Source organism: Chiloscyllium punctatum, chromosome 8, assembly GCF_047496795.1.
Source record: "Chiloscyllium punctatum isolate Juve2018m chromosome 8, sChiPun1.3, whole genome shotgun sequence".
NCBI classification, from domain to species: Eukaryota; Metazoa; Chordata; class Chondrichthyes; order Orectolobiformes; family Hemiscylliidae; genus Chiloscyllium; species Chiloscyllium punctatum.
In genome coordinates, this window is record NC_092746.1 from 43,636,859 (window position 1) to 43,664,492 (window position 27,634).

Sequence of the window (27,634 nt, forward strand, 5' to 3'; positions counted from 1 at the left end):
CTGCATTTTGAGAAAGCAAATCTTAGCAGGACTTATACACTTAATGATAAGGTCCTAAGGAGTGTTGCTGAACAAAGAGACCTTGGAGTGCAGGTTCATAGCTCCTTGAAAGTAGTCGCAGGTAGATAGGATAGTGAAGAAGGTGTTTGGTATGCTTTCCATTATTAGTCAGAGCATTGACTGTAGGAGTTGGGAGGTAATGTTGCAGTTGTACAGGAAATTGGTTTGGCCACTTTTGGAATATTGCGTGCAATTCTGGTTTCCTTTCTATCAGAAGATGTTATGAAACTTGAAAGGGTTCAGAAAAGATTTACAAAGATGTTGCCAGGATTGAAGGATTTAAACTATAGGGAGAGGTTGAATACGCTGGAGAATTTTTCCCTGGAGCTTCAGAGGCTGAGGGTGACCTTATAGAGATTTATAAAATCATGAGGGGCATCGATAGGGTAAATAGACAAGGTCAAGATTAGGGTGGTGCTGGAAAAGCACAGCAGGTCAGGCAGTATCCAAGGAGCAGGAAAATTGACATTTCGGGCAAAGGCCCTTCATCAGGAACGAAGCAGGGAGCTTCCAGGTTGGAGAGATAAATGGGAGAGGGTGGAGCTGGGGAGAAGGTAGTTAAGAGTACAATAGGTGAATGGAAGTGGGATGAAGGTTACAGGTCAGAGAGGAGGGTGAAGCAGATAGATGGAAAGGAAGTTTGGCAGGTAGGACATGTCATGAAGAGGCTGCTGAGTTGGCAGGTTGGAACTGGGGTAAGCTGGGGGGGAGGGGAAATGAGGAAACTGGTTAAGTCCACATTGATGCCATAGGGTTGAAGTGTTCTGAGGTCAAAGATGAGGCGTTCTTCCTCCAGGTGTCGGGTGGTGAAGGAACAGTGGTGGAGGAGCCCCAGGATCTGCATGTCCTCGACAGAATGGGAGGGGGAGTTGAAATGTTCAGCCATGGGGCAGTGATTGGTGCAGGTATCCCAGAGATGTTCCCTAAAGCGCTCTGCCAGAAGGCGTCCAGTCTCCCCAATGTAAAGCAGACCACATCGGGAGCAACAGATACAATAAATGACATTGGTGGATGTGCAGGTGAAACTTTGATGGATGTGGAAGGCTCCTTTCAGGCCTTGGATGGAGATGAGGGGGAGGTGTGGGCGCAGGTTTTACAGTTCCTGCGGTTGCAGGGGAAGGTGCCAGGATGGGAGGGTGGGTTGTTGGGGTGTGTGGACCTGACCAGGTAGTCACGAAGGGAACGGTCTTTGCGGAAAGCATATTGGGGTGGGAGGGAAATATATGCCTGGTGGTGGGGTCCGTTTGGAGGTGGCGGAAATGTCGGCGGATTACCTGGTTTATGCAGAGGTTGGTTGGGTGGAAGGTGAGAACCAGGAGGTGCTGTCCTTGTTGTGGTTGGGGGGGTGGGGTTTGAAGGCGAAGGTGTGAGACATGGATGAGATGCGTTGGAGGGCATCTTCAACCCCGTGGGAAGGGGAGTTGCAGTCTTTAAAGAAGGAAGCCATCTGGTGTGTTCTGTGGTGGAACTGGTCCTCCTGGGAGCAGATACGATGGAGGGAGAGGAATTGGGAATACGGGATAGCATTTTTGCAGGAGGTAGGGTGGGAAGAGGTGTAATCCAGGTAGCTGTGGGAGTCGGTGGGTTTGTAAAATATACCAGTGTGAAGTTGGTCCTCATTAATGGAGATGGAGAGGTCCAGGAAGGGAGGGAGGTGTCAGAGATGATCCAGGTGAATTTAAGGTCGGGGTAGAATGTGTTGGTGAAGTTGGTGAACTGTTCAACCTCCTCACGGGAGCACGAGGTGGCGCTGATGCAGTCATCAATACAGCTCTCAGAGCTTTCACGCCCTCACCTTTAAACCTAATGGTGGGGAATGGTAAAACAAAACAAAAAAATCACTGAAATGCAGGATATGAGCAACAAAAACAAAGAAAAAGCTTGAAACACAGAATAGATCTTTGTGAAATAGTGAAGAGAAGGGAAGGGTTAATATCTTGGGCATAATCCGTGACCGGAATTAAAAGCTAAAAGAAACTAATTTAAGGGGATTGTGGCAGGGGTAGGGCACAGTGTAAGACACAGACTACAGATATCCCAGTCACAGAGAGAAAATTCAAGAATTTAATGACCTACATAATAGACAAATGGAGAATTGTTAAATGATATAAAAGATCATCTCAGTGAGGCAATGAAAAGACATTGAAAGGACAAAAGTGCAAACAGCGAGGAACATGAAAAAGCATGGGAGATGCTATAATAAGGAAAAAAGACATAGCTGAACAACTAGAAGGAGAAAAAATGATTCAGAGACACAGGTCTGAAATGGAAACAAGAATATGAAACATGCTTTAGGCTCCCCTTCCTTGCCTTGTTTTCAGTATTTGTGTTGATGTTTTATTGTGGAATATCCAAAGTGTGCTGCTTGAAACCGCCCTATGGTATGGTCATTTAAATATTATAATAATGCTGCAGCTTCACATTTAAATAGTTTTATAGCTCACACATGGCAAAAGCATTTTTATTGAAAATGTTCTGCCCCTAGAGCACATCTAGTGGATCAGAAAGAGGAGTGCTTCCCACCAATCCTCTCCCACAAACTTATTTCCTTTGCATTGAACCTTCCAACCGCAAAATTCAGATCAGGCAGCAGTATCCCTTGGGCCAGAGATTTGACCGTCCACTGAGATCAAAGTCCCATTGTTAATTTAAGGGATCGAAGATGGAGAATTTAAGGGTGGCACAGTGGCTCATTGTTACAATTGCTGCCTCACAGCACCAGGGACCCGGGTTCAATTCCAGCCTGAGGTGACTGTGTGGAATTTGTATGTTCTCCCTGTGTTTGCGTGGGCTTCTTCCAAGTGCTCCATTTTCCTCCCACAGTCCAAAGATGTGCAGGGTAGGTGGGTTAACCATGGGAAATGCAGAGTTACAGGGGTAGGATATTTACTACAGTTGAGAAATAGAAATGGTCTTCATGGTAGCTGACTTTAGCAAGTCTAGCAAGAGAACCCAGCTGCATGATGTGTCAGGTTTGTCCTCGCAACCTACTAAGCCATTATAACAGCAACATTTGAGGGGCACAATGTGAAAGACAAATTTAACTATCTTTCAGCAATAAGATTGAGAAATGCTTTTCTGATTTCAGCTGAGCTGGTGTGTAAATGTGTTGATGTGAATTTGTGTTTGTAACTGGAAAAATGCATCAATCTGGGTGTGTTTTGCCATATTTCAGGGTGAGCCCGGTCAAAGGGGACCCAACGGCTTTGTTGGACATCCTGGACCAACTGGACCAGCTGGTGCTAAGGTGATTTCCTTTACATTGAACTTATCCTTAATCATTTGAAAATGAAATTGAAATGATATATTAATACCAGAGATACCATGCAAACAGGTTAAACACAGGAAGGAGGTTTCTGATGAGCAGGGAGTCCAAAACCAAGGATCACAGTTTAAGGAAATGGGGTAGACCCTTTAGATAGAGACAAGGAGAAATTTCTTCACCCGGAGAGTGGTGAGCCTGTGGAATTTATTGGCACAAAAAGCAGTTCAGACCAAAACATTGAATGTTTTCATGAAGGACTTGGATGCAGTTCTTAGACCTAAAGGGATCAAAGGTTATATGAAAAAAGCAGGAACTCGGAACTGAGGTAAATAATCAGCCCGATCATGTTTAATAGTGGAGCAGGCTCGAAGGTTTGAATGGTCTGTCCCTACTCCTATTTTCTATGTTTCTTTATTATTGTTAGTTGATTATACGTTAAATTCCCTTTACGAATAACAGTTAAATCATCAATTTAAATGGCGAGAAAATAATTTGCAATATTCACCTGAATTTTCAATATGTGACCTGAAGGACTTGGTTCTAGCTAAGAGCATGAGGTTAAAGAATGAATTTAGGAATATCTTTAAATTAAAAAAGAACTATTAAAAGATAAGGCGTTGATTGTGACCACTGTTTTGCCTCATTTCCACGATTGGTCATTGAACATATGATCCTGGCATAAAACATCAGGAGCCTGTATTAGAATAAGGAGTGGGGAAGATTGTGCACATCTGCAACTCAGCTGGTGCACCCTGACCGACAAAAGAAAATATTGGGTTGTGTAATAACTGTGCAATGTTCTGACTTGAGAGTGGAAAAGCAGAAAGCATACACTGCAATGTTCTTTAGTTTAGCCTGTAGTTCTCTCTGCCTATTAATGTCATTGCAGCAATAATAATAGTGCTGCTTCGTTGCTGCGTGGAGTTTGGGCAGGGAAAAGAACAAAATAAAACACTTATGCATACGTAACACCGGGAAAGATAATCATACAATTGAAGACTGATACTGAAGAGAACAACTATCCTACCTGCAACTTCTAAAGAACACTTGATGTATTTCCTTGCAGAAACTCACTGAGAAGATTTTTCATCTGTATTGGAGGGAATTGAAACCTAAGATAACTGTTTAGCACTTCTGCTTTGATACAAAGCAAATGTGCTACACATTGCCCAAGGGATGAGGGTAGCGAAAGCCATTTTGAAGTAAGGTTACAGGCTTCTCTACAAATCCAGTAAAGTTCAAATAAAAGCTGAAATTTCACTTTAAAAGTTATTAGTCTCAATGGAGATTTTTTAAGAAAATGGATCTTGCAGGAAATCTGGCACAGAACTTGCACAAATTCAGTGACTACCAAAGTGGTAATTGGGGACTGGAAAAAAAGCTGGTGTTACTCCTACATTTTCCAAAAGTAGGAAAAACGACGTGGAAAGCCACATGGCAATAAGTTTGATATCCTTTGTGTGTTAAGCTATGGAAATCCCTGTTAAAGATAAGGTCACCGAATATCTGGATAGAAATAAAATTATAAAGGAAAGCCATTGTGAGTTTGTGAAAATTAAGCAACAGATTCACTCTGGGTGAGGTAATGGGAAGTAGTGGAATGAAATGTGACATGACTTTTAAAAATCACTGAAACTGAAAGAGAGTCTACGACACAGTTGTGAGACCAGTGTCATATATAGTACAGAAACTTAGGTAATGTCAAGAAGAGAGGAAGACTGGTTGAATACTAATAAGTTGCTGATGCTGAGATGGATAGGTGGGATAACAAGAAAAGACATGAATAGGAGCCAATACATCAGGGGTCAGTGGAAATATCAAACAAAGTAGCCAAGAAAAGATTAAAGGGATGTGATCATTTATTGTGGAGTGAGAGGGGAAATGTGGTGAGGTGAGTGGGGTGGTGATATCACGAAGAAAGAAAGAGAAAGGCCCAAGAATGAATAGAAAGACCTAGTGGTGAGACACTTGGAAAATGAATGGATGACTGACAGGAGCAAGGGAGATCAATCAGCAATGTGACAGCCCTTCCCCACCAACCCAACCCCAAAATGGGTAAAGCTGAAGGAAGGACAATAAGAAGAAGAGTTCATCAAGGGCAGGTTGTGCCAATCTTACTCATTTTCTTTGCTGGGATAACAAGAATTTTGTTAGAGTTAAGGCAGTAAAGGTAAAGTCACAATAATCATACCAAATCATAGGGCTAATCTCTTATTAGAGAGAGGTGGTGGTTTAATCTGATGGTCACCAAACCTCAGATGAGGGGAGAGAATGAGAAGGATAATGTCAGCTGGTGCAGGAATTAAACCCATGGTGTTGGTGCTACTGTGCATTGAAAACCAGCCATCCAACCAACTAAGCTAACTGACTCCACTCAAGCAGATTTTGTGTACTTAGCTTCAGGTATGACATTTGATACAATTTGTTTTTACCTTAAATAAAAAAGGAGCAATCAGTAGAAATATGTTTTTATTTAGTGATTGGTGAGAGTAATAGTAGAATAATCATCTTGGAAATTGTTCACAGTTGGGTCTCAAAGATGGTTTCTTTGGCACCTCTATTTAATATTTTTACAAAGGATATGAAGACACGAGTTATAAGAACAGCCATTGAATTTAAAGATTATGAACCCTCAAGACATTTAAGATGTACTTAGACAAGCATTTGAAATGCCTGAGCATACAAGGTTTCGGGACAAGTGCTGGAAAATAGGATTAGAATAGATAGATGTTCAATGACCAGTATGGGCACAATGGGCTGAAGGACCTCTTTCCCTGCTATATAAACTCTATGATGCCCTGTGACATAAAGTTAATGAAGATGGTAGACTACAAAGCTGAATCAGCATACCAAAGGGAAATTTAAAGATAGATGGAGATTGAGCAGCCAGGTAGGAGATGAAATTTAATGTGGAGAAAGGCAAAATGCTTCGCATGAGGTCAAACATCAAGAAAGAAATTATTATTCCTTATGAAAATGGACCATTAAACCAGATTACTTATGGACATGATAAAGTTTTTTATTTACAATTTCTTAAGCAGCTAGAAGATGACAGTAGATAGAAATTCAGTGGCTTTCATGGCAATGGTGCCATGGGAACTTCAAACAGTAATCCATCAAAGGAAGGGAGACAAATCACAGCAATCCTGATTGTGATCTCTTTTGAGCAGAGAGATAACAAAGGGCTAAGTACCTTCCTGAGAAGGATATCATCTCTTGTGGATTATGTCCCAAATTGCAGGCATGTTTGTGGCTTAACCTTCCAGGAATATACAATAAAAAGGGTTTGAAAACCATTCAACTACTTTCTCTGCCTCCATCATATCTATTTAGATGATGCAGTATTTCATATTGGTATTTCCAATGTGTCTTCATATTTTCCTCGATCGACAATGCCAACCCACCCTTGTTGATGTGGCCTTTCACTTTATCTGTTCTGGTTCATATATCTGCTGTCACTCCTTTCTCTCCCTCCCAGAATCATAAGTTTCCTTTTGCTCTGATCTTGAACTCTGCCAGCCTCTGCATTCAATAAATCATACTCTGACATTTTGCCACCTCCAGTGTGATGCCGCCACCAAACATACCTTTTCCTGTTGTGCCCTTTCAGTATTCCAATGGAATTGTTCCCTCCACAACATCCTGCTACACTTCTCAGTCATCCCCATGACCCATTTCTATGGCAGGCACAAAAGATGCAACTTTAGTCCTTTTTCCCTCCTCTATTCTTAGCATCAAAAGCCCTAACACTCTTTCCGACTGTAACAGATTTATTTGTACTTTCCATTTGATACACTGTTCACAATGTGGTTCCCTCTACATCAGGAAGACCAAATGCAAACTGGGAAGTTACTTTGCAGAACACCTTTCAGTCGGCAGGTTATGACTCCAGGTTTTCTGTCTCTTGTCATTTTAATTTTCCCTCTTGATCCCATTCTGAACTTGTTACCCTGATGCTGCTACAGACTTCTAATGAAGCTCAAAGATCAGCAGTTCTCTTTCAACTGGACATTTTACAAACATTTAAATTCAACAATGAGTTAAACAATTTCAAATCATAATATCTACTCCCATTTTGTTTCATTTTTGTTTTGGTTCATTCTCAATCACTTTGCTTCAGATTTGGATGGTTTCTGTCCTGTCATTGACATTTTATTTTGATACAGCTTTTGTCTCTTTATTTGTCCCATGATTACACCTTTTGGCTTCGTACTATCTGACTGTTGTTTGTGGAATCCATTCTGACCTCTATCCTATCATAACACTTTACTTTTGTTTGTTTTCTCACCCTCCCCTCTCGCCTACGCAAAATCTGTTATATTTCCAAATTTTCTAAGATCTAACATAAGATCACAGACACAAAAAATTAACTTGAGTTCTTTTCCACTGCCTAAAAGACCTACTGCAGTGCTTCCCAAACGTTTTTCCACTGTGACCTCATTCCAAAACTTTTCTCACGACCCAAAGTGATAATCGTGTGCAAAGAATATACTGTCAGTGAGAGCAAGCGATATGTGGCCTAAGACCGTGGAGGGGTATAGTCTGAGAGGCGGGGGAGTTGAGGGGATGGTGTGGTATGGTCTGAGAGAATGGGAGGTTAATCTGAGAACGCATATGGTGTGGTCTCAGAGAATGGCAGGGGTGAGGTCTGGGAGAGTGGGCGAGTGTGGTCTGAGAGAGCAGGGGATGAATTCTGAGACAGCAGGGGTATGCTCCAAGCATTGGGGGTGGGTGTGTTAGTGGGGGTGAAGGCTGAGAAGGAGTTGTAGTCTAGTTGGGTGTGGGAAGGGGAAGCAGTCACATATAGAGTGGAGACACAACTGCTATAACACTGCCAAAGCTTCATGCAGCCATTTCTGTCTCTGAACTCATGACCCTAAAATCTCAGCTCATATCCCCTCTTGGGTCCCAACTTACACTTTGGGATGCCTATACCTACTGAGTATTTGGAGCATTTACTGTTTTTGTTTCTATCAGTGTCATTTTTTGGTCTGCTATACACAAATGAATTAAGATTGATCACTGTTATTGATCACTATATTATCACAGTAACATATAATTACTAGAATGGCTGAAGGAAACCAAGATGAATCGTAGTCTTTGTTTAGCAATGTCTTTGTTCTGGTCAGCTACTTCTTTGCAGCTCTTACAAGATATGGGCCTTGAAATTGCTGAGGTTTTCCTGATTTCCTATCATACCTTCAGCGGAGTTTAGAAGTGAAGGACAAATGGGTTAATCAGAGACTTTCAGTCATTTACATTCTTGCAATAAAGGAAATACGTAAAAATTTCAGAAAAGATACAAAAAATATAAAGGCATCAATATATTGAAATGAGTTTTTGTTAGATAAGAATTATGTTCATGTTACTACATCCAGCATCTTTGAGACACTGTGATAAATGGGAAACATTTAATTTTTTCAAGACAATAGTAATATTGATCATCTATCATTTCTGTTAAATCAACTGAAAGATGAGAAAATATTGCCCTCTGCAAAATCACAATTCAACAGGGATAAAGGATTTCAAAATAAATGTTATTACAATACTGGAAAATGCAAATATTTTAGGTATTACTTTACAAGCCACTAGTCACACCACAATGCAGTGGAATACCGTGGACAGTTTGGGCCTCTCACCTAAGAAAAGATATAATGGTATTGGAGGCAGTCCAGAGATCATTCACTAAGTTGCTAACAGATATGGGGAGGCTGCGTTTGGGTCATACAAGTCTATATTCAGCTTGGGCCTGTACTCAGCAAGGTTTAGAAGAATGAGAGGTGACAATATTGAAATATTAAGGCTTCTTAGGGGACTTGATATAGGGTAGATGCATAAATGTTGTTTCACCATGTAGAGGAGTCTATGAACAGAGGCCATAATCTCAGAATAAGATTTCTTATATTTAAGGCACTTCTCTCCGAGTTTTAAATCTGTGGAATTCTTTACTGCAGAGAGATGATAAAGTAGGTTTGTTAAGTACATGTAGGGCTGAGATAGGCAGATTTTCAATCAGTAAGGGAATCAGGGATTATAGGGAAAAAGGCAGGAAAGTGGAGTTGAGGATTATCAGAACAAACATGATCTTGTTGAATAGCAGGTACATCTTATGGTGTTATGCATGTATTGTTGAGAAGTATTTGGTGACAAGTTTATGCACTTGTCTTGTAACATCAATCAATGCAAATTTCAAGGAACACTCTAAATTTGTTTTTTTTTCAATTTCAGGGAGAACCTGGGCTCCGTGGTGAGGTTGGTTTACCAGGGCCAGTGGGAAAAGGATTTCCAGGATCCAAGGTAAATTAAAATCCGTAATTTTAAGTTTTTAAAAATTCATTCAAGGGGTATGCATGTTACTGGCTCAACCAATATTTATCCCTAATTGTCCTGGAGAAAGTGGTGGTCAGCTCATTCTTGAATTACTGCGACCTTAGTGATACATAGACACCCATAGTGGATTGAAGAAGGGAGTTTCAGGATTTTGGCCCAGTTGCAGTGAAGGTAAAGCAATTTGTTTCAGTCAGGATGTTATATGGCTTGGAAGAGAACTTAAATGTTGTATTTTTGCTATTTATCTGCTGCGCCTGCCATTCTAGGTGCTGGAAGTAATGAGATTGGATGATGCTATCAGTTACTGACAGAGTTACATTAACTCCAAACAAATGCTTTGCCAAGAAATCTGGATTAATTCAATCTATATTCTGTTTTAAGAGCTTTGGAACTAATAAGGTACTTGGAAAATGTTTATATAAGTTTGTAAAGTTGAGATCTGAAAGTAAAATCTAAAAGCTCAAGTGGACAGATTGAACTTATAGTTTGAACTTAGTTCTTATATGAATTAACCTAATTAATGTCTCAATATGGTTATAATTTAATTTCACCTGTAACAGGACGTGTGGGGTGAAGTTGCATTATAGTTATCAGTCAGAAACTAATGCCAGGAAATTGAAATTCTCAATCTAAAGAGCCAAGTTATACTGCTAACTGGTTTGCACTGAGCTGAATGGCAATAGCATATGGGGAGCCTTAGAACATAGAACATGGAATAGTACAGCACTGTACTGGCCACCTGGCCCTTGATGTTGTGTCGGCTTTCTATGCTACTCTAAGATCAGACCAACCCACATACCCTTCATTGTATAAACTCCCATGTGCCCATCCAAGAGTCGCTTAAATTACCCTAATGTATCTGACTCAACTACCACTGCTGGCAGTGCATTCCATGTACCCACCACTCTCTGTGTAAAGAATCTACCTCTGACATCTTTCCTAAACCTTCCTCCAATTATCTTAAAATCTCATATTAGACATTTCTGCTCTGGGAAAATGTCTCTGGCTATCCATTCTGTCTATGCCTCTCAATATCTTGTACACTTCTATCAAATCACCTCTCATCCTTCGCTCCATGAGAAAAGCACTACCCCCCTCAACCTCTCTTCATAAGACATGTCCTCCAGTCCAAGCAGCATTTGGTAAATCTCAGAAATGAACACAATATTCCAAATGTGGTCTAGCCAGGACTCTATAGACCTGCAGCATAACCTCGCAGCTCTTAAACTCAATCCCCCTGCTAATGAAAGCCAACATACCATGTGCCTTTTTAACAACCCTATCAACTTGGGTGACAACTTTGAGAGATCTATTGACATGGACCCCAATATCCCTCTGTTCCTCCACACTGCCAAGAATCCTGTCTTTATCCCTGTATTCTGCATTCAAATGCAACCTTCCAAAATGAATGACTTCACACTTTTCCAGGTTGAACTCCATGTGCCACTTATCAGCCCAGTTTTGCATCCTGTCAATGTCTTGTTGCAACCTATAATAGCCCTCCACATTATCTATAACTTCACCAACCTTTATTGTCATCATCAAACCTACTAACCCATCCTTCCACTTCATCATCCAAGTCATCTATAAAAATCACAAAGAGCAGAGGTCCTAGAATCGATCCATATGGAATACCACTGGTCACCAAGCTCCAGGCTGAACACTTTCCATCTACCACCACCCTCTGACTATGGGCTAGCCAGTTCTGTATCCAGTGGAACAGTTTTCCCAGAATCCCATGCCTCCTTACTTTCTTAATGAGCCTACCATGGGGATACTTATTAAATGCCTGCTAAAATCCATGTACACCACATCCACTGCTCTACCTTCATCAATGCGTTTTGTCATACCCTCAAAGAACTCAATAAGGTTTTTGAGCATGACTTGCCCCTCACAAAGCCATGCTGAGTATCTATAATCAAGCTATGGTTTTCCAAGTAATCATAAATCCTGTCTCTCAAATCTTCTCCATTACATTGCACACCATAGATGTAAGACTGACTGATCTTCAATTGCCAGGATTATCCCTGTTCTCTTCCTTGAACAAGGGAATAACATTTGCCACCCTCCAATTATCTGGCACTATTCCAGTGAACAGTGAGGATGCAAAGATCATCGCCAAAGGTGCAGCAATATCTTGTCTCACTTCCTGTAGTAACCTGGGGTATATCCCATCTGGCCCTGGGGTTTTATCTATCCTTATGTTTTTCAAAATTTTCAGCACATTCTCCTACCTAACATCAACCTGTTCTAGCATATCACTCTGTTTCACATTGTCCTTAGAAACATCAAGGTCCCTCTCAGTAATGAATACTGAAGCAAAATCTTCATTAAGGACCTCCCATACTTCCTCCAACTCCAGGCACAAGTTCCCTCCATTATCTCTGATTGGCCCTACTCTCACTCTGACCAACCTCTTGTTCCTCACATAAGTATACAATGCCTTAGGGTTTTCCTTAATCCTACCCACTAAAGCTTTTTCATGCCGCCTTCTAGCTCTCCTAAGTCCATTCTTCAGTTCCTTTCTGGCTACCTCTAAAGGCCAGTCTGATCCCTGCCTCCTCAACCTTAAGTAAGCTTCCTTCTTGCTCTTGACTAGATGTTTCACATCCTTGACAGTCAAGGTTCTTTTAACCTACCATCCCTTCCTTGCTTCGGTGGGACAAACCTGTCAGCTCTATCAGCAAATACTTCCGAAACAACCTCCACATTCCTGTTTTGCATTTCCCTGAGAACATCCATTCCCAATCTAGGTGCCTCAGTTCCTGCTTAATAGCATTCTAATTCCCTTTCTCCCAATGAAATACTTTTCCAGACCATCTGCTCCTATCCCTCTCCATGAGTACAGTGAAGGCCATGGAGTTGTGATCACTCTCACCAAAGTGCTCTCCCACCGAGAGATCTGACATCTGCCATGGTTTGTTGCCAAGTACCAAATCCAATATGGCTTCCCCTCTAGTTGGCCTAACTACATATTGCATCAGGAACCCTTCCCGGACACACCTGACAAAAGTTGCTCCATCTAAACTGTTTGAAGTAAGTAGATTCCAATCAATATTAGGGAAATTAAAGTCACCCATGACAATGACCCTGTTACTTCTACACATTTCCAAAATCCGCCTCCAAATCTGCTCCTCCGTGTCTCTGTTACTGTTGGGGAACCTGTAGAAAACTCCCAATAAAGTGACTGCTCCTTCCCTGTTACTGACTTCCACCTACACTGACTGTAAATAAACTCTGCTTGACGACTTCCCTTTCTGCAGCTGTGATACTATCCCTGATTAGCAATGCCTCTCTCCCATCTCTTTTACCTTCCCCCCCCCCCCCCCCCCATTCCTTTTGATACATCTAAACCCTGGAACATCCAAAAACCATGCCTGCCCCTGTGATATCCAAGTCACCATAATGGCCACAACACCATAGTGCCAAGTACTGATCCATGCTCTGAGTTTGTCACCCTTATTCCTGATACCTCTTGCATTAAAATAGATACACTTCAACTCATCACACTGACTGCACCTTTGCCCCATCAAGTGCCTATTCCTCCTCACAGACTCTCTGCATGCTGTTTCTGGCTTTTCACTACCTATTCCATCATCTGATCTCTAGCTCAGGTTTCCATCCCCTGCCAAACTATTTTAAAACCTCCTGAAATGACCTAGCAAACCTCCGCTCAGGAGTTTGGTGCCCCTCCAGTTCAGGTGCAACCCGTCCTCCTTGTACAGGTACCAACTTCACCAGAAGGTATCCCAGTGATTCACATATCTGAAGCCCACCCTCATACACCAGCCCTGCAGCCACATGTTTATCTGTTCTCGTTCTCTATTCCTAGCCTCACTAGCATGTGGGACTGCTCGCAATCCTGCGATTACTACTCTGTTCATCCTGCCTTTTAGCTTCCAACCTAACCCCCTCTATTCTTTTCACCTTCCCCTACCTATGTCATGTGTACTACAACTTCTGGCTCCCCCTAAACAATCCTGTAGACTCAATCTGAGACATCCCTGACCCTGTCACCTGGGAGGCAACACACCATTCGTTACCACAGAATCTCCCGTTCTGTTTCTCTCATAATTGAATCTCCTATCACTATTGCTCTCCTATTCTCCCCCTTCCCTTCTGAGCCACAGAGCCAGGATCAGTGCCAGGTTTGCTTCGGTTTGGCCGAAAGGTCAATTTCCTCTGCCAATACCTGAGCCTCCACTGATCCAGGAGCAAATTCAGCCATCCTCATGGACCTTACCAGTTTCAAATCCACCATCATCTGCCCCATCTTAGTCAGGCACGTTACAACTTCATCTGCCATTGACTTGATGCCTGTATAATGAAAGTCTGCAAACTATGTCAGATGTTTAACATGAGGCTTGAACATGTGGACATCCCAAAGATCATGAAGCAGAATTATTTGTTTCACTGGCATCAGGTCATTACAAACATGAAGGAAATTATAATTAAATGAGGAAATATTTGCAGTATTCTTTTGTTTTCAGCAAATGGGTATCTTGCTTCTATCTGTTCAGAAATATTCAATACTAACAAACATAGTTACCACTTCCATATTGATGAGTAGCCAAAATATTTCATATTCACTTAAAATAACTATATAAGTGCAAACCAAGACAAATAATTATTTATTCTGTTCTCTAGCCTATTAAGGATCAAACTGCTGTATCAATGCAATTTTAGTTATGATCATAATTCATGGAGACCAGTAAGAATGGAGCACTTTAACTGCTTGGCCTAATTTATAAATACAATGCCAAACATCTGCCAAAATTGTATTCTTTTCTGTACACAGGATATAGAAATCACTAGCTAGGCAAGTATTTTTTACGTGTTTCTAATTGCAAATGAAAAGGTAACAGTAAGCCACATCACAGAACTGTTGTAGTCCCTGAGGTGTAGGAACACTTACAGAACAGTTAAAAAGGGAGTTCCAGGATTGTGATCCAACACCATTAAAGGAATGTAGCGTGTGTGTTTCTTGTTCAGTATAGAAACTGGTCCATGAATTATATCAACCGAAGCCACAGTACCGTGCATCCTTTAAAAAAAAACCTTTAAAATTTGGTATGAATCCAGGAATAATGGGGGCACAATTCATGACCTGCTACCCTATTGGGTTGAATTAAGTTTAGAGGCTTGTCCAACATTGAATTTGGATGCATTGGAAACAGAGACAACGATGATTTCAGTGTGTTATTAGTAAACAATACATGAAGGTAATCACCTAGGATCTGTATTGTACTTAGACATGACACAGGAATTGACAAAATATTTCCTGCAGGCGGCGGAGTTGTCATTGACCATCTTAAAGGAAATTTTGAAACAATGGTTGATTGACTGTAGACCAGTGAGCCTGACATCGGTGGTGCGCAAGTTTTTGGAGGGAATCCTGAGAGACAGGATGTACTTATATTTGGAAGCGCAAGGACTGATTAGGGATAGTCAATATGGCTTTGTGCATCTTGTCTCAAATTTGATTGAGTTTTTTGAAGAAGTAACAAAGAGGATTGATGAGAGCAGAGTGGTGGACGTGATCTATATGGACCAGTAAGGCATTTGACAAGGTTCCCCATGGGAGACTGGTTAGCAAGGTTAGACCTCATGGAATACAGGAGAACTAGCCATTTGGATGCAGAACTGGTTCAAAGATAGAAGACAGAGGGTGGTGCTGGAGGGTTGTTTTTCAAACTGGAGGCCTGTGACCAGTGGAGTGCCACAAGGATCGGTGCTGGGTCCACTACGTTTTGTCATTTATATAGAACATGGAACAATATAGTGCAGAACAGACCCTTCAGCTCTCAATGTTGCACCGACCTGTGAACTTTCTCAGCTCGTCCCCCTACAATATCCATCATCATCCATGTGCTTCTCCAAGGATTGTTTAAATCTCCCTAATGCGGATGAGTTGACTACAATGGCAGGTAGCGCATTTCATGCCCTAACCACTCTCTGAGTTATGAACCTGCCTCTGACATCCTTCTTAAATCTATCACCCCTCAATTTGTAGTTATGCCCCCTCGTACAAGCTGATGTCATCATCTGAGGAAAAAGACTTTCAATGTCTACCCTATCTAATCCTCTGATCATCTTGTATGTTGATCATCTTGTATATAAATGATTTGGATGCGAGCATAAGAGGTATAGTTAGTAAGTTGGCAGATGACACCAAAACTGGAGGTGTAGTGGACAGCGAAGAAGGTTACCTCAGATTATAACAGATGGGCTAATTGGCTGAGAAGTGGCAGATGGAGTTTAACTTAGATAAATGCGAGGTACTGCATTTTGGGAAAGCAAATCTTAGCAGGATTTATACACTTAATGGTAAAGTCCTAGGGAGTGTTGCTGAACAAAGAGACCTTGGAGTACAGGTTCATAGCTCCTTGAAAGTGGAGTTGCAGGTAGATAGGATAGTGAAGAAGATGTTTGGTATGCTTTCTTTTATTGGTCAGAATATTGAGTACAGGAGTTGGGAGGTCATGTTGCAGCTGTACAGGACATTGGTTAGGCCACTTTTAGAATATTGCACGCGATTGTCGTCTCCTTCCTATTGGAAGAATCTTGCGAAACTTGAGAGGGTTCAGAAAAGATTTACAAGGATGTTGCCAGGATTGGATGCTTTGAGATATAGAAAGGGGTTAAATAGGCTGGGGCTGTTGTCCCTGGATCATTGGAAGTTGAGGGGTGACCTTATAGAGTTTTATAAAATCATGAGGGGCATGGATAGGATAAATAGACAGAGTCTCTTCCCCGGGTAAAACCAAGGGCTGCAGATGCTGGAAACCAGATTCTAGATTAGAGTGGTGCTGGAAAAGCACAGCAATTCAGCAGCTTCCGAGGAGCAGGAAAATCGACGTTTCAGGCAAAAGCCCCTATTCCTGATGAAGGGCTTTTGCCCGAAACGTTGATTTTCCTGTTCCTCGGATGCTGCCTGACCTGTTGTGCTTTTCCAGCACCACTCTGATCTAGAGTCTCTTCCCTGGATGGAGGAGTCCAGAACGAGAGGGCAATGGTTTAGGGTGAGAGGGGAAAGATATAAAAAAAAACCTCAGGGGCAACTTTTTCACATTGAGAGTGGTACGTGTATGGAATGAGCTGCTAGAAGAAGTGGTGGAGGTGAGTACAATTGCAACATTTAAAAGGCATCTGGCTGGGTATATGAATAGGGAGGGCTATGGGCCATGTGCTGGCAGGTGGGACTAGATTAGGATATCTGGCCAGCATGGACGAGTTGAACCAAAGGGTCTGTTTCCGTGCTGTACATCTCTAAGACTTGGTCAGTAAACTGCTCGTAGCATTGCCAAACAGAATTTAAAAAGCAGAGATGGGGATCCAAGATGGCGGCAACCCAGCAAATCTGAGTCTACAGTGCTCCTCCCAAGACTTGGGCAAAGTGGGTCACCACCACCACCCCCCCACCACACTCACCAAATCATTTAAAATAACTGTTTAATTTAATTAGTTGCTCAGTGTTGAATTTAAACAATTTAATCTTCAGCAAAAATGACTAAAGGGAAGGGAGCCCGCAGCTCTCAGCAAGCAGGAACCTCTCCCTCACCCTCTCTAGCTGCAGCAGAGGCGTCTGCAGCCGCCCCGGGGGATAAGCCAGGGGGTTTAGTTAATGTTGGTGGGGGGAGGTGGTTACCTTATTCTACTTTATCTCTGTCTCTAGGAGCGGGGTTGTTTTTCCTTTGCTATTTTGTATTATTATATTTAATTATTATTTGCTGAGGTTGTAATTTTATAGTTATATATGTTTATCCGTGGTATTAACATTACCAAATATATCCAGGTGTGGGTGGGGGTAGGGTGCTCACTGTTAACTCTAGCTTTGTATTATATCTGAATTCTCCTCATCCTATTGAGGAACGCCTGGGTCAAGGGTGGGGCATTGGTTGGGAGAGGATACGATGGACCTTTGGAAAGGAAGTGACACCCTCTGGGAACAAGGGGGAAAATCTCCATTTAAATACATTTTATACGTTTTATTTTTTTTTATTATTTAGAAATAGTTTTTGTTATATTGTAGTGAGTGTATTAGAGAGCCTTTATTTTTGTGAATTTTATATGCTCTATGCTCGGGATGTTTTGGATAGGGTTTCCCCTCCCGAGGGGTCTCGGATTTGCCCGGACGATTATGGTTGATCAGTCAGTTAAGTGGTGCACCTGGAATGTCAAGGGGACTAATTCACCAGTCAAAAGGAAGAAAATATTATCAAATCTTAAGAAGGAAAGAGTTGATAAAGCTCTCCTACAGGAGACACATCTGTCGGGTAAAGAACACTTGAAATTACGACAGGGTGGATTTGATCAGGCCTTTTTTTCTTCTTTTAGCTCAAAAAGTAGGGGAGTTGTTATTCTTATTCGGAAGAATTTCCCTTTCAAAATCCTAAATCAGATAAAAGACGAATCTGGACGATATATTCTGATTAAAGCCCTTATAAATGGAGAAGAATATGGGATTTTAAATTTGTACTGCCCCCCCGGCACACCCCTTTAAATTTATAACAGAAGCCTTCTCAAAATTGATGGCACTTGGTGCCCGTCATACAATTATTGGGGGGGACTTTAATTGTATTATGGATCCGGAAATAGATAGGATTCCCAAGAGTACTGCAGGAGTATCTCCCAGATCTAGATAATGGGTGGATCTGAACAAAGAATTAGGATTAGTAGATGTATGGAGATGTCTTCATCCACAGGGCAGAGATTTTTCTTTTTACTCCAATCCACATAAATGTCATACCAGAATTGATATGTTTTCTGCCCCCTCAATTTTTAAAAATTCCATATCATCCTGTAAAATAGGTAGTATAGCAATTTCCGACCACGCTGTTGTATATATGGAAACTAAGGCGAAGAATAATGGGACATCCCCTCGGCATTGGCGTATGGACCCCTTCCTGATGAAAGACAGTAAATTTGTAAAGTACTTTTCTCAAGAATTTAAAACTTTTTTAGAAATTAATTTAGGTATGGCTAGCAACCCATCAATGATGTGGGAGACCATCAAAGCTTACGCGCGAGGTTTGATCATCTCCTACTCAGCGACCCAGAAAAAATTAAAGGGAGAACAACAGCGTCTGCTCGAAGCTCGCTTAAAAGCAGCTGAAACAACATACGCTGATAGAACTTCTATTATTAAATTGCAAAGGATTACGGCCGTTAGGACAGCTCTAAACACTACGCTTACGCAAATGGCTAAGCAGGAAATATTATTTGCAAAACAAAGGTTATATAAATTTGGCGACAAACCAGGTAGATACTTAGCATTTCTTGCAAAGAAAAAAAGGCCCCTCAAACTATCACATCTATCAAGGAAAGTACGGGTACTTTGACTCATTGATCAGAAAAAGATTAATGCAATCTTTAGAAAATTTTATTCTGATTTATATAAATCGCAGGATTGTGAAGACAGGACTAGGAGGATGCAATCATTTTTAAAAGATTTGACCTTTCCGGGCCTAACTCCGGAACAGGTATCGGTCCTAAATGCTCCCCTAACAGTCCAAGAAATACTTGACGCAATCAGGCAACTTCAGAGCGGTAAGACACCTGGCCCAGATGGTTTTTAAGCTGAATTCTATAAAGAATTTACAGAAATATTGGCTGGTCCACTTATGGACATGTATAACTATGCATATAGTCAGGGCTGTCTCCCGCCTTCGCTGAAAGAGACAAATATCTCTCTTATCCTTAAAGGAAAGGATCCAGAAGATTGTACGTCATATAGACCAATATCCTTGCTAAATGTAGATTTTAAAATCCTTTCTAAAACATTAGCATTGAGACTAGAAAGGGTACTGCCACATATTATGAAGGAGGGTCAGACAGGGTTTATTAAGGGCCGTAGATCATCCAATAATATTAGAAGGGTTTTGAATATGATTCAAGCCTGCCATCAGGGAAAGATACCTTCATTAGACTTTCATTAGACGTGGAAAAGGCATTTGATAGGGTTGAATGGTCATACTTGTTTACACATTGGAAAGGTTTGGCATTGGACAGGTGTTTACCAAATGGGTCTCAACATTGTATAGTGATCCCAAAGCAGTTGTGGTTACCAATGGATTAGGTTCGGATAGCTTCAGAGTGGGTAGGGGCTGCCGTCAGGGATGTCCCCTCTCGCCATTGTTATTTACGCTAATAATTGAGCCACTAGCAGAAGCTGTACGGGCTGATCCTAATATAATGGCCCCAAGGATTGCTACAGGTAAACATAAAATTACCCTGTATGCAGATGATGTTCTTCTATTCCTCAGTAATCCTCTGATGTTCGTACCTCGCTTAATCCAAGTTATTAATACATTTAGCGCATTCTCAGGCTATAAAATTAATTTCTCAAAATCGGAGGCTATGCCAATGGGTGGCCTTGCTATGACACCCCACTTAGTGGATGGATCCCATTTTCCCTTTCGTTGGTCCCTGGAGGGTTTCCTATATTTAGGCACTTTTATTACCCCAGTATTTGGTCAGTTATAGAAGGCTAACTTTGTGCATTTACTGGAAAGGATAAGGCAGGACCTCCAGCGATGGGGAGACCTTCCAATTTCCTGGCTGGGTAGAATAGCACTAATTAAAATGAATGTCCTGCCCTGTCTCCTATACCCTATGAGAATGCTTCCTGTGATGCTGCCGAGGCTGGCACTACGTAAATTATATGGCTGGTTGCTTTCCTTTATCTGGAATCATAGAGGGCCCCTCATTAAGCTGAAGAAGGTACAGCTTCCATAGGCAAGGGGAGGATTGGACTTCCCAGACTTTAAGAAATATCAGTTAAGTTCCTTATTAAGTTACATAGCTGACTGGGTCTTGTTTGATCCACAATCGATCTGGCTGGACATCAAGGCTTCTCAAGTAAAATGCCCACTTATTAACCTTTTATTTTCAGACAAGAGGAAAATCATTACAGATTACTGTAAAAACCCTATAATACTAAATACAATTAAAGCTTGGAATATAATGCGGCAAAATGAGGGCAACTCACATAAAACATCCCCCTATGTGCCGATAGTGGGAGCATGGGGATTCCAACTGGGGTTTACAGACGCCACTTTTAAACTCTGGAAATCCAGGGGTATCTCATGTCTAGGGGACCTATTTAAAGATGGGGTCCTGATGTCTTTTGAACAGCTGCATCAGAAATTCGGATTACCTAATAAAGACCTCTATCGATACTTCCACATTCGAGACTATATACAGAAGAAGACTACGTTATTAGATAATCTTTATAAATCATATAGAGAATGTAGAGTACTACGACCAATGGGGGTATCCTCCATCAGTACCATTTATCATTTACTACATGATGAAGTATCGAGAGATATGGACAATCTGCTTAAAACATGGGATCAGGAATTGGGACTAGAAATCTCTATAGAAACGTGGAATGACATTTGGGAAAACGCCAGAAGGATCACCATCTGTAACAGAACTCAGGCTATCCAGCTGAAGATATTTCATAGGGCCCATATAGCACCAGATCGATTGGCAAAATTTAACTCAGGGGCATCTCCAATATGTCCCAAATGTAAAATAGAGGTGGGCACTCTTGTACATTGTCTATGGACCTGTCATAAGACTCATAGATACTGGACTAAAGTAGCAAGTGCCCTGACAGAAATTGTAAGAATGGAAATTAAAGTTGTCCCCGTATCTCTCCTTTTGGGCTTTTCGAACTTACCCTCCCTGGACATGTACGGGAAGAGACTATTTTCTATTCTCTCTTTCTGTGCAAGGAAAAATATTTTGGTAAACTGGGTGGCTGAGGGCCTCCCTGGACTTTCAAATTGGCACAGATTAATTATTGAATGTATTCCCCTTGACCTCCCTACAAATATGGTGCACTGAAAGACCGAATTATTTTATAAAATATGGCAGCCCTTCTTGAATTATATGAGTACAGATATTTCGGCTATCCTAACAAGGGCTTTTATTTAATTGAGATTACGAACCTGGCTGGTCCGGGGCCCCTTGGGAGAGGAATCCTGCACAAATACGGGTTTTGTTACATTTGATGTTAACGCATTCCGAGCATGTATCTCACTATCCAATTTCTCTGTTATCCGCTGTTGTTTTTTCTTTCTCTTATTTGAATAATGTAAGAGACTTAAATATACACTCTGGTTAGTTGTCGGTTAGATTAGTCGTTAGTTGAGTTTTGTTTATTTTTCTCGGTATTTTTGTTTTGTTAAATTTTGGTTATTATATATTTAAGATTTAATTGAATATCAATATTTGTACTTGAGAGTTTTGTTTATTTTGTAAACTTGTAAAAATGTTAAATTTCTAATAAAAATATCTATTAAATAAAGCAGAGATGTTTGAGGTAACAACATGCACTTAGGTTTATAGGAAATGCAAAAATGGCCAACTACTTCAGATAGGGAGATGGTAGAGTCAGGTAATGTTCAGTTAAAGCAGTTTGAGCATCAGGAGAGAATTAAGGAACTAGAGATGACTGGAAAAGATAAGGAAGGAGAAAGTAGAATTGCAAAGAGAAGAGAATGTAAGTCAATATAAAGCAGCCTTAAATTAGGCTTGAAACAGGAAACATCAGATGCTGATGCAGGCTATGGTGGGGAAAATTTGAGCCACCATTTGAATTTCAGTAAGGAAATATTTAAAATTGCATCAGCTCTACCAAAATCTGAGGGAAAGAAAATGGAAGTGTTCTTCATGCCATTTTAGAAAATGACTAGGCAAGCGAAATGGGTTAAAAAGGATTAGACATTTCTCGTGCAGTGTAAGTTGACAGGTAAAGCACAGGAAATGTACGCTTCACTGTCAAAGAGGTTTCATAGAACATAGAAAAGTACAGCATAAAACAGGCCCTTTGGCCCACGATGTTATGCTGAGGTTTAATCCTAATGTAAAATATAGTAACTTAGTCTACGCACCCCTCAGCTCACTGCTATCCATGTACATGTCCAGCAGTCACTTAAATGTCCCTAATGACTCTGCTTCCACCACCACAGCAGGCAACGCATTCCAAACATTCACAACTCTCTGTGTAAAGAATGTACCTCTGACATCTCCTTTATACCTTCCTCCTAATAAATTCAGACTATGACTTCTTGTACCAGTCAATCCTGCCCTGGGGAAAAATCTCAGGCTATTGACTCTATCTATTCCACTCATAAGTTTGTACACCTCGATCAGGTCTCCTCTCTTCCTCCTTCTCTCCAGAGAGAAAAGTCCGATCTTATTCAACCTTTTTTCATAAGGCAAGCCGTCCAGTCCGAGCAGCATCCTGGAAAAGCTTCTTTGCACCTTCTCCAAAGCCTCTGTATCTTTCCTATAGTAGGGTGACCAGAACTGGACACAATATTCCAAGTGTGGTCTCACCAGGGACTTGAAGAGTTGTAGCAAAACCTCACAACTCTTAAACTTGATCTCCGTGTTAATGAAAACTAAAACACCATATGCTTTCTTAACAACCCTATCCACTTGGGTGGCAACTTTGAGGGATCTATGCACTTGTACACCCAGATCCCTCTGTTCCTCCACACTGCCAAGAATCCTGTCTTTAATCCTATATTCAGCATTTGAGTTCGACCTTCCAAAATGCATCACTTCGCATTTATCCAGGTTGAACTCCATCTGCTATTTCTCAGCCCAGTTCTGCATCCTGTTTATGTTGTGCTGCAGCCTGCAATAGCCCTCTATACTATCGATGACATCTCCAACCTTTGTGTCATCTGCAAATTTACTAACCCACCCTTCAACCTCCTCATCCAAGTCAGTTATAAAAACTACAAAGAGCAGAGGCCCAAGAACAGTGCCCTGCGGGACCCCACTCAACACTGTCCTCCAGGTATCTACAACCACTCTCTGCCTTCTGTCAGCCAGCCAATTCTGAATCCAGATAGCCAAATCTCGCTGTATCCCATACTTCCTGACTTTATGAATGAGCCTACCATGGGGAACCTTATCAAATGCCTTGCTGAAGTCCATATACACCACATCCACTGCTCGACCATCGTCGACCTGTCTTGACACCTCCTCAAAGAACTCAATAAGATTTGTGAGGTATGACCTGCCCCTCACAAAGCCATGCTGACTGCCTTTAATCACACAATGCTTTGCCAAATAGTCATAAATCCTATCCCTCAGAATCCTTTCCAAAACTTTGCTGACCACACACATAAGACTGACTGGTCTGTAATTGCCAGGGATTTCCCTATTGCTCTTCTTGAAAAGAGGAACAACATTTGCCTCCTTCCAATCCTCTGGTACGACTCCCATGGAGAGTAAGGAGGCAAAGATCTTCGCCAGCGGCTTAGCAATCTCCTTTCTCACTTCCTGGAGCAGCCTAGGATTAATCTGGCCTGGCCCTGCGGACTTATCAATCTTAATGTTTTCCAAAATTTCTGGCTCATCAACTTCATCAATCTTGATCTGGTCAAGACTGTTTCCCAGCTCCTCTAAGTTTTGATTTACAACAAGTTCCCTTTCCTTCGTGAAAACCAAAGCAAAAAACTCATTTACAGCTTCCTCTATCTGCTCAGACTCCACGCACAAGTTCCCTCCGTTATCCCTGATCGGCCCTACTTCTCCCTGATCATTCTCTTATTCCTCATGTATGAGTAAAATGCCTTTGGGTTCTCCTTAATCCTTCTTGCCAAGCCTTTTTCGTGCCCCTCCTGGCTCTCCTCAGTCCATTTCTGAGCTCCTTTCTGCAAGCCCGTTATTCTCTAAAACTGTGCTAGATCCTTGCTTCCTCCACCTTATGTAAGCTGCCTTCTTCCTTTTCATGAGAAGTTCCTCTGTTCTCGTCATCCAAGGGTCCTTAATCTTACTCCTTCTTACCTGTCTCAGAGGAACAAATTCGTGCATCACTTACAACGACTGCTCCTTAAATAGTCTCCACATATCTGCTGTGTCCTTTCTGTGAAACAATTGCTCCCAGCCTGTACTTCCCAACTCTTGTCTGATAATGTCATAATTTCCTTTTCCCCAATTAAACATATTCCCTCGATAACTGCTCCCTTCACTCTTCAAGACTATGCTAAGTGTGAGGCAGTTGTGATGACTTTCACCAAAGTGCTCTCCCACTAGGAGATCTGACACCTGTCCTGGCTCGTTACTGAGCACCAAATCCAAAATGGCCTCTCCCCTCGTCGGCCTGTCTACATACTGAGTAAGGAAACCCTCCTGAACATACCTGACAAAAACAGCTCCATCCAAACCATCTGCACTAAGGAGGTTCCAGTCAATATTGGGTAAGTTGAAATCACCCATAACAACAACCCTGCTACTTTTGCATTTTTCCAGAATCTGCCTGCCTATGAGATCTTCAATCCCTCTACTGCTATTAGGTGGTCTGTAGAAAACCCCCTTGCTGTTCCTAACTTCCACCCATACTGACTCAGTAGACAGACCTTCCTCAACAACCTTTGTTTCTGTAGCTGTGATGCATGCTCTGATTAGCAATGCTACACGCCCTCATTTTTTTCCACCCTCCCTGTTCTTTTTAAACATTCTAAACTCTGGAACATCAAGCAACCATTCCTGCCCCTGTGAAACCCATGTCTCCGTTATGGCCACAACATCATAGACCCAAATACTGATCCATGCTCTAAGTTCATCACTCTTATTTCGGACATTCCTTGCAGTAAAGCAGACACACTTTAACCGATCCCTTTGTTTCATCGCGTGAGAAGCCTTCCTGATAGATTTAATACATCCTGTCACTGCCCCGTCTGCAACTGACCACCTCTCAGACATGTGGCTCTGATTCCTACCCCCTGCCAAACTAGTTTAAACCCTCTCAAATCACACGAGCAAATCTCCCCTCCATTTGCACCCCTCCAGTTCAGGTGCAACCTTCCCCAGAAGGTATCCCAATGGTCTAGGTATCTGAAGCCCTACCTCTTGTATCAGCCTCACAACCACGTGTTAAGCTGCATTCGCTGACTATTCCTCATCTCACTATCTCGTGGCACCAGTAGCAAACCTGAGATCACTACTCTATCCATCCTTCAGCTTCCAACCTAACTCTCTGTAGTCACTTTTCAGATCCTCACTCCCTTTCCTGGCTATATCATTGTTGCCAATATGTACCATGATTTCTGGCTGCTCCCCTCCCCCTTCAGAATCTCATAAACCGGATTGGCGACATCCCGGACCCTGGCACCAGGGAGGCAACATACCTTCTGGGAGTCCTGTTCCTGACCACAAAATCTCCTGGGATCATGATGCAGCAAAGAAGACTATATTGCCATGACACAAGTTAGTGACTGAGGCATATAGGTAAACATTTTGAAATGTAATGAATGACCTGGAAAACTAGCATTGAATTTGAAAGGGTTAAGCAAATTAATTTTAACCGGTAAAAAAGAGCATTTGAAGGTGAATCCGTATATAAAGCTCGTGGAGAGATTATTCTCTCAGGGGAATTTAAAACTTCACTACCTACCATAATATGAACTCCTGTTGAGGACTAAAGGGTTGTAGCTGCTAGACAGGCAGCAATAATGACTGACATTAATGAGCCAATCCCTAAAACTATAACTGTTATCTATCACCCTCATAAATTTGAAAGGAATAGAAAATGGGAGAGTGAAATGAAGGCAGGTAGCCAAGGTGATCCTTAAAAATTAGAGGTGATTCATTTTGAAATGATTAACAGGTCAAAGGGGTACATGTAGGTGGTAGGAGACTAGGGATACTGCGGCGAGTAACCCACCTCCTGACACCCTAATGTCTATCCACCATCTCCAAGGCACAAGTCAGGAGTGTGCTAGAATACTCCCCACTTGCCTGGATGGGTGTAGCTCCAACAATGCATAAGAAGCTTGACACCATCCAGGTCAAAGCAACCCATTTGATTGGCACCACATCTACAAACATTCAATCCCTCCACCACTGGGGCTCAGTAGCAGCAGTGCGTAGTATCTACAAGATGCACTGCAGAAAGACCCTTAGACAGCACCTTCCAAACCCATGACCACTTCCATCCAGAAGGACAAGGGTAGGAGGTACTTGGGAACACTACAATTTGCAAGTTCCTCGACGAGCCACTCACCACCCTGGCTTGGAAATATACTGCCGTTCCTTCACAGTCATTGGGCCAACATCCTGGAATTCCCTCCCTACCAGCATTGTGGGTCAGCCCACAGCAAGGGGACTGCAGAGATTCAAGAAGGCAGCTCACCACCACCTTGTCAAGGGCAAATGCTGGCCAGCCAGCGATGCCCAAGTCCTAAAAATCAATAAAAAAGAACCCTAGGATATTCAGAAACTGCAGGACAGGTAGATAAGATGGTTAAGAAGGCATATGGAATTCCTAGTTTACTAGTCAAGATGCTGAATATAGGAGCAAGGAGGAGAAGATAGACCTGTACATGATGTTAGTTAGGCCACAACTAGATTACAGCATGTAGCTATGGTTGCCACATAGAGGAAGGATGTGACTGCATTGGAAAGGATGCAGAAGAGATTCACCATGTTGTCATCTGGGCTGGAGTGATTAAGCTATGAAGAGAGACTAGATAGGCAGGGGGTGTTTTCCTGATAACAGGGAAGGCTGAGGAGGGAACTAATTGAGGTGTACAAAATTATCCGGGGCATAGTTGGGTAGATAGGGAGAATAATTTCCCTTTAGTAGAGGAGTTGGTAACAAGGGGCACAGTTTTAAGGTAAGAGGCAGGAGGTTTAGAAGGGAATTGAGGAAAGATTTTTTCACACAGAGAGCGGTGAGAATCTGAAGCTCATTGCCTAAATGGTGATAGATGCAGGAACCCTCAGGACATTTAAGAACTACTTAGATAAGCACTTGAAATGCCATAGCATACAAGGGCATGGGCCAAGTGTTGGAAAGTGGGATTAGAAAAAATAGTTGCTAGATGACAGTGCGGACACGATATGCTGAAGAGTCACTTTCTGTATTTAAAACCTCTATAACTGTCTAAGTCTGTCCTCAATACTGTCACTGGACAAAAAATATTGTTGGTCTATTTTCTGCTCGTGTGG

General features: G+C 41.8%; 1 protein-coding gene across 1 annotated transcript in view; it reads left to right on the forward strand.

The window, feature by feature from the left end:
- The window catches only part of LOC140480497 (uncharacterized), a 264,377-nt gene that overhangs the window by 144,930 nt on the left and 91,813 nt on the right, over positions 1–27,634 (forward strand). Inside the window, exons 21-22 of the mRNA XM_072575429.1 lie at positions 3,236–3,307; positions 9,554–9,622. Coding sequence (XP_072431530.1) covers positions 3,236–3,307; positions 9,554–9,622 — 141 coding nt within the window. The remainder of the gene's footprint in view (positions 1–3,235; positions 3,308–9,553; positions 9,623–27,634) is intronic.